The 20,281-nt window shown below is 35.2% G+C and overlaps 1 protein-coding gene across 3 annotated transcripts; it reads right to left on the reverse strand.

Annotated features, from left to right (window-relative positions):
• Positions 1-475: 475 nt before the first annotated feature.
• Positions 476-6,213, reverse strand: LOC126699224 (BTB/POZ domain-containing protein At5g48800). Of its 3 annotated transcripts, none has more exons than XM_050396927.1 (4): positions 5,931-6,213; positions 3,641-3,707; positions 1,651-2,823; positions 476-1,306 (listed from the first exon to the last, which is right to left on the reverse strand). In XM_050396927.1, the coding sequence occupies exons 1-4, from the start codon at positions 6,017-6,019 to the stop codon at positions 773-775; spliced, it is 1,863 nt and encodes a 620-aa protein (XP_050252884.1). In that variant the 5' UTR covers positions 6,020-6,213; the 3' UTR covers positions 476-772. The 3 variants fall into 3 exon arrangements, with proteins under 3 accessions (XP_050252884.1, XP_050252885.1, XP_050252886.1); XM_050396928.1 differs by having other exon boundaries at positions 5,949-6,211; XM_050396929.1 differs by having other exon boundaries at positions 1,651-2,842; positions 5,949-5,996.
• Between the last annotated feature and the right edge of the window lie 14,068 nt (positions 6,214-20,281).

Here is a 20,281-nt window from a genome sequence, read left to right on the forward strand (position 1 = left end):
ACAAGTTCTTTTCCACAACTGTGATGTAGCAGATTGTGAGTGGTAGAAAAAAATGGTAGGTCTATATGTAAGTGATAGGACTCACAATCTACCACCTTAGAGTCGTGGCAAAGAAGAAGTGAAATAGTTCATGATCCTAGAAACACACATGACATAACATCCATTGCAATCATTGCGACATTAAAGATAGAGAGCATTTAAAATTTTATTTGGGTCAGTCATAGGCATTATATGAAAATTCTGGGTCTAATAACATTTTGGGTATTCACATATCCTTGGCACTTAGAACAACATAAAACATTCAGTAAAGGATCTAACCTGAAAGCAAACTAAGGAAGCCCGACCAGTTTTTATCTCTATATTTTGGAAAATAGAACTCCATGAAGAAGATAATGCTAATTTTAGAAGGAGAGGCAGAAACTAGTCATCTCAAATTCAATTCATCATGAATTAAGTCCCAACAAAAGGCAGAAAATATTCATCTCAAAATCAATTCATAATGAATTAAGTCCCAACAAAATTAAATACAATGAGCATTTTATGCATGTTCACATTAGACATTCTTTGAAATATGTATAAACATCAAAGTAGTAATCACCAAAAACCATCACTTGCAATTGAGAAGAGCCCCCTTCTCTTGCTACGTCAAAGCGCCAGAACTCATTTACAAGGTGGCGAAAAAAAAAATTTAGTAAAAAAGGTTACCACAAACATGACATACAGACTCAACAAATTCAGGGGGGAAAAAAAGATTCCAAGTGATGTTAATTACCTACTCTGTACTTGCACATGTTCTCTCAATAACCTTAGAATCTGTTCTATGCGAATGTTTTGATGGAGAACTTGATCCCCTTGAAGAACTATGTCCAAAGAAGCTCAGTTTACCAATTTTCTTTGAGAAAGAACTCATAAATTTACGAGAATTGGACTTTTCCATATCCCTCTTCATACAAACATGTTCTTTCTCAAGATCATTTAGTCTCATCCGTAACCGTGCTAGCTCAAGTTTTAGTTCACGATTTTCTCTTCTCAATGAAGCATAGTTGTCTCGTGGAGACATCGCTGCACTTAGTGCACCACTGCTGATCCTCCATGACTGGTGGGTTGGCTTGGGGTCATCGTCTCCATAAGAGCAGCTCAGGGAATTTCGGAGCCTTATTTGCTCAAAGTAGAGCACTTGTACAATAGACTGGAGAGGGAGACGCTCATTTTGTGCAGCATGTGCACCAGCCTCTTGAGAGAGCTTTTGGAAATCAATCAGTTTGCTTAGCTTCTTCCGGTCCAACTCTGATAAATTTTGATGTGCCTGAATATGCATTCACATAAGAATCAGATACAAGGAATTTCTAAGAAGAAATCACTAGTATAAATGGACCTTGTTTACTTCAGGTAAATATATTTCAAGAAGATTTAGTTTGACATGGGAAAGAGTAGAATTAGTTGAGATTTTTTTTCCTTCTTTCTTGATTTTTATGACTAATATATCTTGTACTAATTTTAGGGGGGGGGGGGGGGGGGGGGGGGGATACTTGGGTGAAGAAGGAAGAACAAGTATCTCTAATATGCAACCTCCAAAAATCGGTCAGTTTCATATGGGAAAAAAAATGTTTGTGTCATCTAAAATTGCAAGGAAAGATGAGTAACACATACTTTCAGGTAAATATCAATGGCTCGATATAACCCGTCATGAACAGTACGTGCATGTGTTGGTAAAACATCTGCAATCACCATGAACTTAGGAAGCTTGAGATTTGCATCAGGCGCAATTTCTGCAAGGTAATTATCTACTAATTTTGCAACTTTGAACAAGGCAGTTTGGGAAGGTGAATGGGGACTATCAGATTCAAAAACGGAAGCATCATCCATATCGTCTTCGCTATCATCTTGCTGTGAGAAATTTACCAAAATCCTATGAACCGTATCAACATCAAATAAGGTATCACCTGCATGCCTGAAAGAAGGGATGAGAAGATCATCGAGAGTAGCAATATCCAACTGGGACCCAATCCTCCTCTCCAGATCAAGCCTACAAGAAATTGTGCAATCAAGCATCACTGCACTTCGTAAGAGTCCAAAAAGGAAAGTGATTGGAACAGCAAGCTTCTCAATGGGCAAGAGGCTGACAATCGTCTCAACCACCAGTTTTTCATGCCCATTTGAACCTGAAAGCAAATCAACTTTTGCCTGGCTAGATGGATTCCATAAGCTGGATTTCTTTGTCAACTCCTTCTGTGCATAATTCACAAGGGATGCACCAATGCTCTCTGGACGAACCCCACGACACTTCATTGCCGTTATGACTTTTTGATACAAATCAACCCGCAGAACAGAAAGATCTTCAATCCACCAGTCCCCTTCGCTCTTGGCTTGCCTGTTCATGTGAAGCCTCCCTGAGCTGCTGTACTCCAAGCGTGAGAAGCTTGAAGCAATCTGCTCTGCACAAGCCTTTGAGGCTATTGCATCGATGCAACGGCTAACTACTCTCAGCTCATCTGCAAGAGGGAGTAGGTTTTCACATTGTTGCAGAACTTCAACACACATTTCAAGGTTTTTGCAAACAATACTCTCAAGATATTCTTCAGCACGGGAACCAAGATTATCTTTCGAAAACTCTTCGGTCATTTCAAGGTAATCAGAAACACAGCACAGCTGAGCAACATTCATGGATGTAATTTCAAAGTTGATTCCATAACAGAATTTTGCTGCCAACTCAAATGCCTCTGCACCTCCTGGTAAATTAAGCAGTTCCACCCTTGAGATATCAGAATCCCTATGTTCTGCAACTAACTTCCGTATTCGTCCACTTCGAGAGACAAGAGGGAACTGCATTTAAGAATCAAGGCTATTGGAACCATGAGAACTACGAAAAAAAAATCACCGTGCTTAAAGCAAGTTCTAATAATTTAAGCGATGTTTATCTAGCCCATTCAAGCACATGAGCAAGAACATCACAAATCCAAGAGTGTGTATAAAAAAAATGACTAAGCAATGTGCAAATTTGGTATGGTTGAAAAAAACATCTCCAAGGATAGAACATGTCCGTACTTCATGTAATCTGTGTGTATATTTAGTGGTTAAAAAAAAAATTCCAAACAAATTGCAAATGATCTGGACAATTCAAATTTATTGCAAATTCCCAATTGATCACAGACAATTTAAATGAAACACAATTTTTTTTTTTTCCTTGGCATAAAAATTGTCTGATTTTCTATTTGATTCTTCTTATTTTTCCAATTTCAAGTTACCATTCTAGAGAACTTGAATTTTAGTTGATGTCCACTTGTAATTTTGGGGGCAAATTTTGAACTTAAGGCCAGTCTCCACATCTTACCACTTGAGCCCAAGGGCACATTTCAAGTAGAATTCACTAGCAAATAATACTTTGCATCTGCTCTTCATAACCTAAGATAGGACAACCAAACTAGATTTAACCACCTGAAAATGTATTGAGAGTGCCATCTATTTCGCTCATTCTTTACGTTTACAAAAAAGAAAATACCCCTGAAGCAGATACGACACTGAAATTGCATTTGAAGAGAGGCACCACCAAAAATTTAGTAAAAGAAGCTTCATCCATCAGAAAGGCATACTCAATCAGAAAATAGTGAACAAAATCATGGTAAACAAAGCATATTGTTACCTTGTGTAATGAAAATGTCCCTCCACTAACTTCAATGGTAATATCGCTTGGAACATCACGAAAAATCCTACAACAGGTTATCAGCTAATTATTTTCACAAGAAGGCTTACATTCACAGGAAATTATTTTCACAAGAAGGCTTACATTCACAGGAAAAACGAACATGTAATTTTCAAGGTTAAGTTGACTAGCTTATAAAAAAATAAAAGGATATGGTTTAAACTCTTGCTTGATAAAAATATTCTATTGATTTAACTCAAAGAAATCACCTAGAGCTAGCAGTTAGAAGATTATTGAAATATAACCACACAATCCAGATGAGTAAAAGAGAAATAAGTGTACCACATAGATTAATAACCAATTGGAAGATTAGATACTCACTTATAAGAATCACATGTTTGTTAAAATGTTATACAATAGTCACAAACTTACAGTAGCCTTAAATTTACTTTCAAATTTAGAACAAGGAATTATAAATATCTATAAATGCCAACCATCACAAAACCTATTATATTTCTTAGGTTTCATAGGATTCTGAAATCTACAATGAAGTCTTATAACAAAGATGCATGTATTGTTTCACGTGTGTAATGTACCCTATATACAAATCTCTCAAACCATCAATTTTAACTCATTCCTTCACTTTGGATCCATAATTTTAGTCTCTTAATATTCTTTTTCTTAAATATTAGTAGCAACAACACGGAACAGTTATATGAAAAAAAAATGTTCACGGTAAGGAACTTTAAGCCAATCATAATCAAAAGAAATACAATATATTAAGAATATTGAGAAGTAGATCAAATTATATATTAAACAAAGTCAAGACATTGAGAAATTGGACTGGGACCCCTGTGTTTTCGCAATATGTTTTAAAAGGTGCACCCTGGGGGTGAGGCACAAAAAAAACAGCCCAAGGCAGATATATTTTAATATGGCTCTCCAAGATCACTATGCTTCTAGTTTAAGTGCACACTTAAGACCCAAATATCTCATCTTTTCTGCTATTCTAAAGGCAAACGCCCAGCTGGACTAATTACTTTATAAATGAAACAAAGTTGACCATGGTTTACACTAAACAATAAGGAAAAAAAATTATCTGCTTGTTTTCACCCAACCAAAAGAGAGAGAGAGAGAGAGAGAATCTCCTACAAAAGAACCTTTGGCACCATAAGAATCCAGTAAGATTTTTTCAGGCTTGTGTTTTGCCTTTTCCTTTCAGTTACAAATTGGGGATTTTATTAGCACTGTCCTATCTTACTGAAAACTTTTTTTCCTTTTTTTTTTTTTTTTTTTTGGGAGATTGGATGCAAATTTATTGAAATTGTCCAGCACTAAATTTATTCTTCTTCTTTTCCTCTAGGTTTATTAAAATGTTCACTATTATAGTAATAAGTCTCTCATGAAAACCAGAATATATTTTATAATCCAATTATATTTTAGAATCAATTAATCATAATATAATACAATTATTTTATTTTATATTAAAAATATTTACTTCCCATGCTTTAAGGCTGTTGGATGTTAGGCTTATGCCTAACCTCAATGGATGTGAATCTTTGCCTTAAACTGTTGGGCTTTGCAAATGAGTTCTCAAGCAAGAGAGGGTTTTTCCCAGATTAAACTTCTCTTTCTCATTACGCAAGGATATTTCCTACCCATCTGAGTCAAGAATAACTCACTGAGATGCATGCAGGAAAATCTCAGATTAATATGACAAATAAAGTGACTCAACAAAATGGCAGGACTAGGGAGACAGTTAATGGATGAACAAAGATGCAAAAGGTTACATTCCAAAATATGATTCAACTAACTGATGTTCACCACATGATGTAAAAATGTGCAGTATATATATTCAATAGGAAGGAACGAAAAGGAGGGGGGAGAGGAAGAAAGATTATAACTTTTTTTTTGGTCAAATACAAAACGATTTGCAGTTGCAATTTTTGTTTAATGAAAACTAATGTCAAAGCTTAATTTATAAGAGTGAGTTAAAATTCACAAGTTAGACAGATAGAAGCAACAACTGAAGCACATAAACATTGAAAATGTCGTCATAGACAACATAAACAAAAAGAAGAAATAAAAAACAAAAGATCAAAATTTGAAAGTGAATCATCTGAAAGCGGCAGTGAGCTAAGCATGGAAACATGGAAAGAGTATGGAAAGAACTCACTCATTGCATCACCAACAATAAATAAATAAAAACAAGGTACACATGAACAAAACAACAATAAGAAGATGAAAACATAGCACAACATGTCAAACAATTGAGAAAAGTGAAAAATACCCAGAACAGAAAACAAACCATTCATTGCATCGCTGCCTTGCACACTTAGCCAACGACAGCTGTTGCTGCTGCTTGTCACTAAGGTCCATGGAGAGCAAGAAGAAAACCCAATGGAGAAAAATGGAATGTGAAAAGGAGAAAAGGACAATGAAGTGAGGAGAGTGAGAGACAAAGACAGAAACCCAGTTGGGGATGTTGCTGGTAGTGAAGTTTTTTCTTTGGCCATTTTTGTCAAACAGATGATGTTCAAAGCCATAGATTGCAATTGTCCAAAAGCAAATGGGCCTGTCTTGTGGTTGTGGGTCATACACTTGTATTATATATTTTTTTAAGGATAGAATATAGAGTAGCCGATAAAACTTTGGAGCCGACAATAAGAGAATTTGTCAGTTAAGCTAATTTGAATCCACATTTTTGACATCTATTATCACACTTCATCAATATCAGGATTTTGGTTGGTTTAATTAAAGATTTTATTATTAGTCTTTGTTGAAACAGGTAAAGTCCGGAAAAGAAGGAGGTGTATCAGTGTATGTGACTTTTGGCTATTGTTGTACTCATTACAAACAAAAAGAAAAAAAAAGCGGGAACAAAAGTAGTTAACAGCTTTTGACATTATTTCACCTTTAAACGGTGAAAAGTGAAATATATTCTCTTTGTCCTTTAAAACTTTCTCATTTTAATTTTACCCTTTTGTTTTCGGCTATTTGCACAAATATCCAAACCCTTTTTGTGATATGATATGATGCGCAAAATGCAATAGAGTGGAAAAGCAGGCCTTGCAATTGCAAACACAGACAGGCGTGGTTTAACAGACAGGCGTGCATGGTCTGGTTTACCAATTACACCACAAACATATTATTGAAAGAAATGATATCATCTTCAATGTAACGTATAAAAAACATCAAACAAACTTATTTTGTCTTATGTGCAATAAAGATTTAAATTAATACTAAAAGTCTCTTAACTTAATTAACGCTCTTTTGTGATTATAAAATTAAAAAAAGAATCAAATTAGCCATTAAAAAGGCTTGTGACTTAATAATATTTATCTGTTCTTCTATGAAAAAGGACTTGGATTCAAATATAAAGCAAGATCTTAATGAAAAATTAGTGAATATTTGGCTCAATAACATTGCCCTTAAGTGGGTCTAACTCGTAAGAATTTTCTTAAAATGAAAGATAAGATGAAAACATGATTGCTCATGATATCATGATAAATTATCAATTTTTTTATTATAAAAAATTAAAAAATAATGAATTTAATTATTTAATTTAACAGATAGAATTTTTGGAGATCTTCAAATGAAGAACGGACAAGTACTTTACTTATGCTATTAAACTTTTAGAGAAATAGAAAAAGATTAAAACGTCCTGATCTTCCATTATTGCATTGCTGGCTAATCTGCCACAAGTCCACATGAAGTCACTTGTAGTGTTGATAAAAAGTAATGAAAGCATAGACAGATGGGAGTTTTTCTATGGAAATAATAAAACAAGGAAGAAATTTTTACAAGTGCGTCATACTACTAAAATATGAAATCTAATAAAGGGATTTCCTTTTGGTGTAATTTATTCTATAGTATTTTTTTAAAAAAAAAATTATAATTAGGTATTATAATGGGGAAAGGGGACTACTTTCTTTAGGGAATAAATTATCAAATATAGTATTATGGAAACATGAGTCATTCGCATAGTTGTCAGTGCTGTATGATATGTGATACGTTTTGTATTGTGTATAAATAATTTCATATCAAAAGTGCTCACGAATCGTACGATATGTAAGTACGTATCTTTTGAATCGTATGTATCGTACGATACATAGATATGTGGGTTTAATTTTTTTTTTTTTGAAGGTTAAAATTTGTGGTTTTATTTGATTTAAATAAGTTTTTAATAAAAAATTATTGGGTTACTTAATTGAATCTAATAAAATAACATGTCCATAATTTTTTCCCCTTGTTTTTTTCCTACAAAATTTGGACTACACACTTGACACTTCATTTTCATATTTGCGAAAAAAAAATTCATGTTACGAATAATGTATTAATTGAAAATATAATAATTTTCTATTTTTGTTATTATTTTTATAAGTTTATTATTTTTTTTGTTGTGGCGTGCTAGTTTATTAGTGTAATTGTTGATGATGATGAAGAAAATGTCAATGAAGAATAATTTTGCAAGATAATGAACATGATAATAGCATTGACTTAAATGAAGTAAATTAGGCAAGATTATAAAAAGAAATTATTATTTTGGCTCTTATATCATGTATTATCACTCTAAAGTTTAACCAATTTAATTGTGTTTGTTATAAATATATATATATATATATATGTTAATTTGATTTATTTAATTAGCTTTGTTAAATATTATTATATAAATGATGATTAAATTGGTCATTAGTTAAATATATTCCAAATTTATAATGAATATACCTTCCAAATACGTATATTTATATATAATTTTTATAATTTTATTAGGTGTTTACACTACATAATATAATACATAATTAAGAAAAATAAAAAATCTAATTGGCGGCAGAATTCGCCCATTTGGAAAAAAACCAAAAGTTTTTTTGAAGCTTCATTTTCTAGGTTGGGTTTGCTAATAACAGGTCAATCAAATAGGCAAAAGAAGAAGGGGAAATTAAGGATCCGTTTGGTACGTATGTTTAAACAATAATTTTTAATTTTTTTGAAAATACGTATAGGTGAAAAAATATGTGAAAATATGTGTAATATTATTTAAAAATTAAAAATATGTGTTTAAACTTGCGTACCAAACGGGACCTAAATGTTGAAGGAAGGAAATTGAAAGTCGTTGATTGTCATTGCCATTTTTCACTTTCCATGTAAATAAATAAATAAATAAATAAAAAAGAAGGATAGGGAGAGGGGTGGCCTGGGCTGGCCACATTATTAATTTGATAATAGTATGAGATATGATTTATGATTACCCACCTCCTCTAGTGGGTCATGTACGATTATTACTGGGCCCACCCACCCCCATATTTGATATAATTTGATATCATATCTTCCACCACCGCCACTCCTTTCTTTATTTCTTTTTCTTTTTCTTTATTTCTTTTTTTTTTAGATGGGAACAAAAATGAAATTGATCTGGTCAAAAGTCTTAAAAAAAAAAAGCCATGTATCATAGAGAGATTGACATAACTATTCAAATAAAATAATAATAATTGAAAAGGCAGGGAGGGAGCATCAGCAAATTTAGGAGTTATACATGTCACGCTTTGGCCCTGAAACTTGGAAGGAGTTTATGGTCGTGGAATCTATATATCTCTTAATTATGTCCTTTAACCGAAGTTGTTAAGTCAAGTGTCATATTTTTAATTTAACATGCGGCCTAACCTTAGACCACCAACAAATCAAAGAGATGAGGGAGCAGTGACTGAGTAGAACCAATCTAAAATTGTAATCATATTATTAAACATTTATTTACTGATGTTTATTGCTCAGTTTACTTATAGGTGAAGAAGTACAAGCAGTTTTCTCTTGCACTCTGCAGCAAGGGAAGCTAAGAGCTCTAGCTGGTTTGACTTATTTATCTTAAAAGGTGATACTCTATGTTTCAATGATTTTAATTAGCTCAACTAGTACCCTTTAACAGGACCAAGGAGAGAATTATAAAGAAATTTCTAGGATTTTACCAATAAGTTCAATTGGTGTTTTTTTTTTTTGGGCCAAATCCTAGTCCCATCAAAGGGTCCTCTAACATGTTATTCTAAAGTCTAGATTTACACACACTCTAACATGTATCTAACATACAACATGGCATATCATCCCATTGCAACAAATGTAAAGAAATCCTATCATTCATCTAACAAAGCATGCTTATAACCAAGGGCAACAAACACATCAAGACATGAACATATCACAAATATCATTCACAAGGCAGTAGGCATCTCAAGCATATTCATCATGGCATTTATCAAGCATGTTCAATTACTCAAGCATGACATCACAAAATATAATCAAACTCCTCAGCCAACATAGATGAATGTTAATATTCATATGCATCACTTACCTCAATTACCTCATTGCATCACAGCACCTATGCATCAATACTTGTTCATGTTCTTATGCATGTTCATGTTGCTCAACCAAAGCATGTGAAACATGTTATTCTACTAACCTAGACCTAAACATGTGAAAATTGAACTAAAAAGAAGCTAAGAATGTGATGAAAACTAAAAATAAATAAATAAATAAATAAAACATGAAGAACCCTAAATTTGGGTTTCTGGGCATGAGCATGCTTATGCATGCACGGGGTATGTGTGCCCCATGTGCATGCATACGCATGCTACGAGTATGCGCACGCATATACACCCAAAGACACAAACCCAAAAACAACAAGGAAACAACAATCGAAATAAGATTTCTAGCAACCTATCATGCTTACTATATGAACACTAAACAAACCTAAGCTAACAACAAATATATTAAAGCAATAAAACACAAAAGAAATCAAACAAACAAACAAACAAACAAGAAAATTGAGAGACAAAGTTTAAATCTTTACCTCAACACTAAAACTCTTTAAAGATTTTGATTTGATCGTTCCTTTCAGTTAATCTAATCAATAACAAAACCAAGAAGGTTATTAAACTTTAAACTCGAAGGTACTAGTCAAAGTAGGTCATAACCAAGTAAAACTTTAACATGAGGATATTTTGAATAAAACTCCCATTTGATTCACAATTTTATAGTGATCATGGAGGGGTTAGGGTGGCTCCTAGCCCAATGTGGGATTCACTCTACATGATTTTATATCCAAAAAAATTTCCTTGCAGGTAATCTGAAACCTTACATGCACGCACATACACGGGGTATGCATGCGCATACTTAGAGTTTTCTTGTTCATTTTTCTTCACCAAAACATCCTTCAAGTTAAAGATTCATGAGGTTGGGCCCTAAATCAACATTGGGTCTCCAAGTAATGTCGTCATTGGGGAAAGGGGGCTCAAGTCATAAGAGGTACAAAATGAGATATCTACGGACATGGAATGGATCACTGATGAATTATTGGGTGCGACTTAGCTCTTGCTAATTAACTTAGAACTGGCCTTAATCAATGTTAGAAACTAAAAATAATATGGATGGACACCCAAAGTGGGCATGTCCTTCTGTATATCTCAGGATAATTGTAACATCTAAGAGTTATGGAGTAATGGTTTGGACCGTTACTCTACCCCACTAAGTTCACTATCCCACTCAATATTAATGGAGTGGTGTGTATATAAACACCAAGAGTGGTACCCATTGAACAGTGAACAAATTCTGCATTTCTCATAGTGTTTACAGAGTGTTGTAAGGCTCTTAGGTTGTGGGTTATGTTTGTATCACTCTAGTAGTGTGCAACACCATCAAAGAAATGTTTTTGATTCGTGGGTTATACAAACTGGAATTCAGAACGTGTTTGAATAGCTGGTCTGCTTGGAGGCTGGCTCTAGACAGCGTAGAACAATCTCAAAACTCCTATGTGATTATCGGTTTAGGCCAAGAGAAATATGCCGAAAAACCAATTGTTTATATTCTGCTACAAGTCTTTATTTCTTACATTGGTATCAGAGCATTTATAGGTTGTTCTCAATATTATAGGCATATATGATTAGTTCTTAATCCTTTTTATGCTTCTGAGATATGCTATGAATTTCTATGCATCTCACATGGCCTTCAATGGTAAGTTTTTATTCTGAGCATTTCATGCCTTGAAATTAATATATGTTGTTTATATTACATGTATTAATATCTACCTTAAGTTTCGTAGCAAATCTCTAAGTGTGCCATGAGATATAGTTTAACAAAACTTAGAATACCGAAACTTTATGGACAAAACTGCTCTTATATGATTTCTATTTGCAAAATATAATTTCATATTATGAATCTATATGTTATAAGCTTTAAATGGTATATGGTACATCAAAAGCTTATTTGAAATGAAAAAGATATAAACCTTTAAAGTTTTAGTCTAAATCTTGTTTTTGCTGAAAGAAGTTGAAAGGAAGAAGGTTGAAGACAACCTGCACATCACGTGTCTTTCACTTGCCAAAAAGGCTAGAGTGATAGCAAATAAAATAAAAACAAAAAGGGGGTCCCAGAATAATTTATTTCCTAAATATTGTTTGTATTTACTTAGTTACTTTTAGCATGCACTGTACAGTGGGTCCGTGTGCTACATTTGGGATCCTTGTTTCCTGTGAGATTCTTTTGTTTTGTGCATATTAAGCCTATTGCATCTATTTCACCATTTTTTTATTAAAAAAAAAGGGGGCATAAGTACATGACCAACTCTATATCATGACCAGTGATATATTTGCAATAATTTATTTGGATTAAAATTGTATTTAATCCATCCAATTATTTCATTGAAACTTATACTATACTATACAAGCCTAGCATTTATTTCTCATGAAACGTAAAAGGTTTATGCATAAATGATATGAAATTTATTTAATTTTGTAAATTGTTTAATTCCATTATTATTTCTTAGTGAAATATAGTATAAAAGATAAATATTATATTTAATGCGACAAAACAATAATTATTTCTTAGTGAAATAATGAGATGCCTATATGAATTGTTCTCATGAGTTTAAATTGTGATAGCATGTTTGGTTTAATAGTTAATCGATAATATTGGTGAATTATTTTCAATACATATATTTTGTAAATATTTTTAGAATTGAAATATGGAACAGTGGGAGTATGGTTGAGTTGCGTTATCTTCTATACATAATTTTGCATGAATATATTAAAATTAAGCTTAGTAATAAACACTAGTGGTGTGAGAGATGATTAAGAAGCTTAGCAAATTTTCGATCTTGCGACGTGTGTTGATTATCTAAGTTTATTTTAGATCGAACGTCAAAATTTTTGAAATGTGTAATGTCTCATTTGTGAAATTTTGTAGTGAAATGGCTTCCAAAGGTATAGTTGCTGATCTCAATAAATGAGAGAAACTGGATGGTAAAAATTACAATATTTGGCACCGCAAAATCCAGTATGTGCTAAATGAGCAAGAAGTTCTAGAGATTTTGACTCATTCGTTGACTAAACCCAATGAGAGAAGCACTGAGCAACACCAATGTGATCTTGCTACCTATGAAAGTTGACGCAAGAAAGATTTGTATGCGCACTTTACAATGTTAAGTAGCATGCACAATGACTTGATTGGTGAATTTGAGCAGTATACAACTACGCAAAACATGCGGAAAGCATTAAAGCTAAGATATAAAGGGACATTAGCCATTAGACTACATGGCTTAACAATGAAATTTGATTCATAAAAGATGCGCTCTGAACATACAATGAAGCAGCATCTTAAAGCGATGTCCTCCATGATTCGAGAGCTTAAATCAGCTGGAAACAATCTTACTGACGAACAACAAGTCCAAGTAGTGATTCGTTCACTACCATGTTCATGGGAGACAATGTGTCAAAACTTGACACATAATGAGAACATCAAAACATTTGATGATGTGGCTCGTCACTTGGAACTTGAAGTTGAGCGCCTTGAAGTAGCCAAGCCGATTAGTTTTGTGCACATGGCTGAGACTAGCTCGCGTAAGGCATCTAGGTCTAAACGCAAGCAACCCGATTATGCTCCTGGACAAGAGAGACCTAATGGGCCACCACCTAAGAAGGCTAAATTTGTCAAGCGCAATACTAGGGGAAAGCGTGCAAAGAAGGACAAGTCTAAGTTCACTTGTTATAATTGTGAAAAGAAAGGACATTTTGCTCGTGATTGCACTGAGCCAAAAAAGGTAGCACTTAATCCTACATCTCACCATGTTTTTGTAACTAGTCATGTCCTTGTCGCTAATTCTGCTCTTATGTGGACTGTAGACTCAGTAGTAACAGAACATGTAGCAAGAGATAGAGTGGGATTTATGGAGTCCCATCGGATTCCTATTGGGAGTAGAGACATCAAAGTGGGAAATGGAGCTAACATGGAGATAACTTGGAATTGGTACCTACAAGCTAGAGTTGCAAGGTGGTCGCACTCTGTTACTCCATGATGTATTGTATGCTCTAGAAATCTGAAGGAACTTACTTTCCGTAGTTATTTTGTTAAGACTTGGTTTCTAATTTATTTTTGAAAATAATTATGTTTTATTGCATTTGGGAACAATTTATTATGGCTGTGGTTTTATTTCAAATGGTTTTTTAATTTTGGATATTAAATATTATAATAATGATAGTTTAGTTTTTTTTACTTCATCTAATAATGCTTCTGACAATTCAATTATATGGCATGCTAGGCTTGGCCATATAGGGCAAGAGATAATGACTAGGTTAGTTAGAGAAGGTCTTATGGGTGATCTCGCTAAGGTCACTTTGTCCACATGTGAACATTGTCTAGTGGGAAAGTGATAAAGAAAACCGTTTGGAAAAGCCACAAGGGCATCTTTTCCATTGCAACTAATCCATTCTGATATATGTGGTCCAATGAATGTGAGGACAAGGCATGAAGGTTGCTACTTCATCACATTTATAAATGACTATACATATTATGGTCATGTCAATTTGATTTCTTATAAGTCTGAGGCTTTAGATTGCTTTAGATGATACATGAAATTGGTTGAGAATCAATTAGACAAGAGCATTAAGGCTCTCAAAACTAATCGTGGACGTGAGTATCTATTTGAGCAATTTAAGGAGCTCTGTGATGAAAAGGGAATTGCAAGGCAGTTAACAATGCCTTATACACCGCAATAAAATGGTGTGGTGGAAAGGAGAAATTGAACACTGCTAGAGATGGTTAGGTTAATGATGGCGCAAGCAAACCTACCGATTTCATATTGGGGGATGCACTTTTGACTAGGGATGGCAATTTCTACCCGACCCGCGGGTACCCGGTCCGGCCCGATCCTAATGGGTCGGATTTTACCCGACCCGATAAAGAATAGGGTCGGGTTTGGGTTTAAAAAAAAAAAACCCGAAGCGGGTCCGGGTCGGGTTCGGGTTTTGGTAAAAACCCGGCCCGAACCCGTACCCGACCCGACCCGGTTAGATATATTTAAAATTACAAAAAAACCTACCTATATATATACATCAACTCTAACCCTAAAACTCATTTCCCTCATTTCTCTCTCAACTCAGCCGCCTCACTCTCACTAACTCAGACTCTCCCTCTCATGCTCACTCACATCTCATCCTCCCCTCACTGACTCTCACTCACACTCACATCTAATCCTCACCGTCACTCTCATTCATTCACCGACCCAACCTCACCCTCGTGGAGGAGCAAAGATCTCGTGGTGGTTGCCGTTTGTCACGGAGGAGCATGAAATCAATAGATCGGAGCTTGGGATTGTTAGATCAGAGAGAGATGAGGTCGTGTTGTTAGATCGGAGCACCGCCGATGGAGCTTTAGTCAGTTTAGTGGTCTGAGTTCTTCATTTTTTTTTTTTTTGGTTCATTTTTGTTTTGGGTTCATTTCCTCACTCAGTAGTTTTTGGGTATTTGTTTGAGGATTCGATTTGTATAGAATGTAATGCATGTGTATATTTTGAGTTGGTTTAAATGTGAATCGGAGTTGATGTTTGTGTTAATGTAAAAATCGGTCCATAAATGGAGTTTTTTTTTTTGATGTGATAAATGGTGTTTTATTTCTTCTATTTTTTGTGTTTATTTATTATTTATTTTCTGTCTAAGAATCTCATTTCAACAATGTTGATTGATTTGTTTTGCTGTTTGTGTTTGAGTTTTTATTTATTTATTTATTTTATATATATATATATATATAAGATTGGGCCACGGATTAGGCCCAGAAGTGGCTGGCTGGACGGGGCCCGCGGGGCCCACGGAGACCCGACGGGCCGGGTATGGGGCTAAAAAAAAGACCCGTTTATTAAACGGGTCGGGTCCGGGTAACATGAGTAGACTCGCGGGTCGGGTCCGGGTTTCAAAAAACCCGGCCCGAACCCGACCCGTTGCCATCCCTACTTTTGACTGCAACTTATATACTTAACTGAGTGCCCTTTAAATTAGTATCTTCCACACCTTATGAACTATGGACTAGCAAGAAACCTGACTTGAATAACTTGCGGCCATGGGGTTCAACAGGTTATGTTCACAATACTTCTTATCTTTATAAGATATTCTGAGCATTCTAAAGGCTATGTGTTGATAGGTGAACAATCTAATGGAAGTGTGACTAATTTGGAGTCACATGATGTTGATTTCATTGAAGGTGAATTCCCTAAAAAAAGTGAGGTTGAAAAGAACTTAACTCTTTATGAAATGATGGATCAAGAAGGAGGCATTCCAAGTAGACTAGTAGAAGACAAGGAAGATATTCTTGAAACTCCTAGAGACAGTGGGAGCGACTCACAACCTAGTGGGAGCACACCACTAGAAGTTGATCCACAACAACCTCAGCCACATAGAAGCACCTGTGGTAATGTTCCTCATCGTCGTTTTGAGATTGAGGGGTAAGTTTTCATGATTGCTTCACAGGATGATGATGAGCCAAGAACTGTGCAAGAGGCTCTCTCATCTTCTGTTAGTGATGAATGGATGAAAGCAATGAATGATAAAATAGAGTCTATGAGGACTAATCAGGTCTGAGATCTGGTAGACCTACCGTCAGGGCAAAAAGCAATTGGAAACAAATGGGTTCTTAAAATCAAAAGCAAGTGGATGGGTCAATAGAAAGGTATAAAGCTCGATTAGTGGCAAAAGGATACACTCAAAAGGAGGGTGTTGACTACAAGAAAACTTTTTCTCTGGTTGTGAGGTTTGCCTCTATTCGACTCATCCTGGCCATTGTTGCAAACTTGAATTTGGAATTATACCAAATGGACATTAAGATAGCTTTTCTCAATGAAGAACTAGATGAAGAAATCTATATGGATCAACCTATTGGCTTTATGACCAAAGGTCAAGAGCACAAAGTGTGCAAACTTAAGCGATCCATATATGGTTTAAAGCAGTCATTTAGACAGTGGTATTTGAGTGTTTTCAAATGCATAATTGCAAATCCATAGATACTCCAGTTGCCAAAAATGAGAGCTTAAGCCTGGATATGTGTCCTAAGACTAAAGATGAAAAAGAAAAGATGGCTCGTGTTCCCTATGCTAATGCAGTTGGAAGCTTGATGTATGCAATGATGTGTACTCAGCCCGATATATGTTATGTTGTTGGATTATTCAATAAATTTTAGTCTAATCCAGGACTTGCTCATTGGAAAGTTGTCAAGAGGATATTAAGGTATGTTAAAGGGACAGCGGACTACATCCTTTGTTTTTAGAGTTCAGATTTGCTTATGATTGGCTATAGTGATGCTGATTGGGGCAGTGACCTAGATGAACGCAAATCTACATCTAGATATGTTTTCTTGCTAAATAATAGCGTCATCACTTGGAGTAGCAAGAAACAACCCTGTATAGCATTATCAATTATGGAAGCTGAGTATGTAGTATGTTCAGTAGCTGTTCAGGAAGCAATTTGGTTGAGGAGGTTCTTTCAGAATCTTGAGGTTGTCAAGGATGCCTCAGATCCCGTTACGGTACATTGTGATAACATGGCAGCACTTGCCTATGCTAAAGACCCTAAGTATCATGGTAAAACTAAACATATTGATATATGATATCACTACATTCAAGACATGGTTGCTCACATTGAAGTGGTTCTAAAATGCATTTCTACAAGCCTCATGATTGTTGATCCCCTAACAAAGCCTATAGGAAGGGATGCCTTTCAGGCTCATGTTAAGAGTTTAGGGTTATGTAGAATATGATGATATGTTGTTTTTAGTTACCATTTATTGTCCTCTTTTGGGATATTTTATTTTAAATGTATATGATGTTATTCAGTTAATAATATGTATGTTTACACACACATATACCATATGATGAGTTCTATGGTATGAAAGGTATGTCGGCAGGCTTAGGTCGGTTCACTCACACGAGCGATCGCTTCTGGCGCTTAAGTAGTGAGTAGAGATGAGACATTGTGTCATTTAATGTTTATGTAGCATATATAGATGGTTGACACAAACAGATGCCGCCTTAGTTGGAACTAAGATGAGGTCTATAATATATTTATCTTAAGTAGACCTTACATGGATAACCCATTGTCCATGTAGCCTGTGGTTAGCTAGATGCGAGACCTTATTTGATGCCTGAGGTAGCAAGCGAATAAAGGACTTGAGTTAGGCACTTGAGTAGCGACTAGACTAAGATTTGTACAGTGTATTGAGTTAAGACATACGCTCTTACTTAAGAGAATTCCACCGTAGCATGTATTTCATACTACATGTGCTTGCTCGACCAAAAATGGAGGTGAGAGAATAAATCCCTACTTCTTCACCATGTGAGTCCCATGGATCTTTCATTAAGATCCTACTTATGCCCTTGTCACTTTTGACTATGTCATGAAGCTGAGATTTTAACGTTTGCTACTTTGGCATGTTACCTATGGCCATGTTGGATTTGGTCTAAAGGGATAGTGCTGGGAAAGCGATTGGACCAAAGTTAAAGGACATGAGTGCAAAGGAAAGACTATTTTTGTAACCCATCCTTATATTTGTACTCACTGTCGACAGGTTATAGCGCTTATGGTAGCGAAATAATCGTGAGTACATCTAGATAGCTATGATGGATCAAGCATAAGTCTGAGTATTATACTCAAGAGGGGTTAGAGATGCTTGACTTGATGTGTTAATAAATGTCTAGGGCATAACGAGACACTTTAGGGATGTTGCTATGTTGGTCTTGGTATAAGATTTAGTATAGTGCTCCCAAATATGTTTTTTAGGTGTGCTCGGCGGTCACACAACCTATTTGCCAGTATGAATGCACTGAGAAACACATTGAGAGATGAACAATAGGGCCATGCCCACAGTGGATGAGTGGGAGGTGTTAGAAACTGAAAAGAATATGGATGGACACCCAAAGTGGGCATGTCCTTCTGTATACCTTAGGAAAATTGTAACACCCAAAAGTTATGGAGTAATGGTTAGGATCGTTACTCTACTCCACTAAGTCCATTATCCCACTCAATATTAATAGAGTAGTGTGTATATAAACACCAAGAGTGGTACCCATTGAACAGTGAACAAATTCTGCATTTCTCATAATGTTTACAGAGTGTTGTAATGCTCTTAGGTTATGGTTTATGTTTGCATCACTCTAGTAGTGCACAACACCATCAGATAAACGTTTTTGGTTCGTGGGTTATACAAACTGGAATTTAGAACGTATTTGAATAGCTGGTCTACGTTAGGCTGACTCTAGACAGCGTAGAACAATCTCAAAGCTCCTGTGTGATCGTCGGTTTAGGCCAAGAGAGGTATGTCGAAAAACCGATTGTTTATATTCTGTTGCAAGTCCTTATTTCTTACAATCAAATTCTGGGGACCTTAAAAAATTTCTCAAACAGATTCCACTAAGTCTGAAAGGGATCTAACCTTTTGGAATTTGACTGGCCAAGATATCCCACATCACTAGGCTAGTACATACAGGGCATAGGTTCTTAACTGGAACACCTCATCTAGCAAGATGAAAATTTTTGATCTTTGAAGGAAGCTTTAAACACCAAACATGCTTCCAATTATCTTTATTTTGGACTGCTCGAGAACTTTCTCCTTCCAAAAACAAATGTACTATGGATAAAGAACTCCCCAGATTTTGTGCTCTCCACACCCTTTTGAAGAAAAACATGCTCAGGCAGAGGAATATTCCAAGATCTTATATATGGATCAATTAAACATATCTACAGTAGCTATTGGATTGGAGAAATAACTTTGTATGTAAAAAGGGGAAACAAGAACCGATCTGCCACAAATATTGATCAAACCAATTTCTCTCCTGTGCTGTGCACCTAACAATAATAGGATTTGATGTCTATGTCTTGCCTTGGTAGTTGGTATTAGGACTGAAGAAAAATCCGAGTAGTGGGGAGATATTCACATGTTGACTAGAAGCTGTCTCATACTTATCCAAATTATTTTGGATGTTTGAACAATTTTGGAATAGCGACTCGATAGAAAATAATGCAATCATGTGAATAATAAATGGTACAGTTTAGGACCTAACTTGCTCGCACCCAAAACCTTCAAAGATCCATCCAATTGGGATTGTTTAAGCAATGAAGAAGATAAAGCCTTCAACACATGAGAGGAAGAGATAGGGGGAGAACTGAGTACCCTTGTCTTAATGAAAATAACCCCTTTTAGAGATCCGTTAATTAGGATAGAAAAAAGAAACACACTGCATTTACTACTTTTATTCATTTGTTGGCAAAGCCCAATTTGGCCATAATACCCCTTAAAAAATTCCATTTCACACAGTCATAGGTGTTTGCCATATCCAACTTCAAT

This window comes from Quercus robur, chromosome 9, assembly GCF_932294415.1.
Source record: "Quercus robur chromosome 9, dhQueRobu3.1, whole genome shotgun sequence".
Lineage (NCBI taxonomy): Eukaryota > Viridiplantae > Streptophyta > Magnoliopsida > Fagales > Fagaceae > Quercus > Quercus robur.

Excerpts from the sequence above, each read along its gene's own strand:
- LOC126699224 (XM_050396927.1), bottom strand. The coding sequence starts at position 6,019 with ATGGACCTTAGTGACAAGCAGCAGCAACAGCTGTCGTTGGCTAAGTGT. Across the intron at positions 3,708-5,930 it reads TGGTTTGTTTTCTGTTCTGG|GATTTTTCGTGATGTTCCAA; the intron begins GTATTTTTCACT and ends AACCTGTTGTAG. Across the intron at positions 2,824-3,640 it reads GGACATTTTCATTACACAAG|TTCCCTCTTGTCTCTCGAAG; the intron begins GTAACAATATGC and ends TCTTAAATGCAG.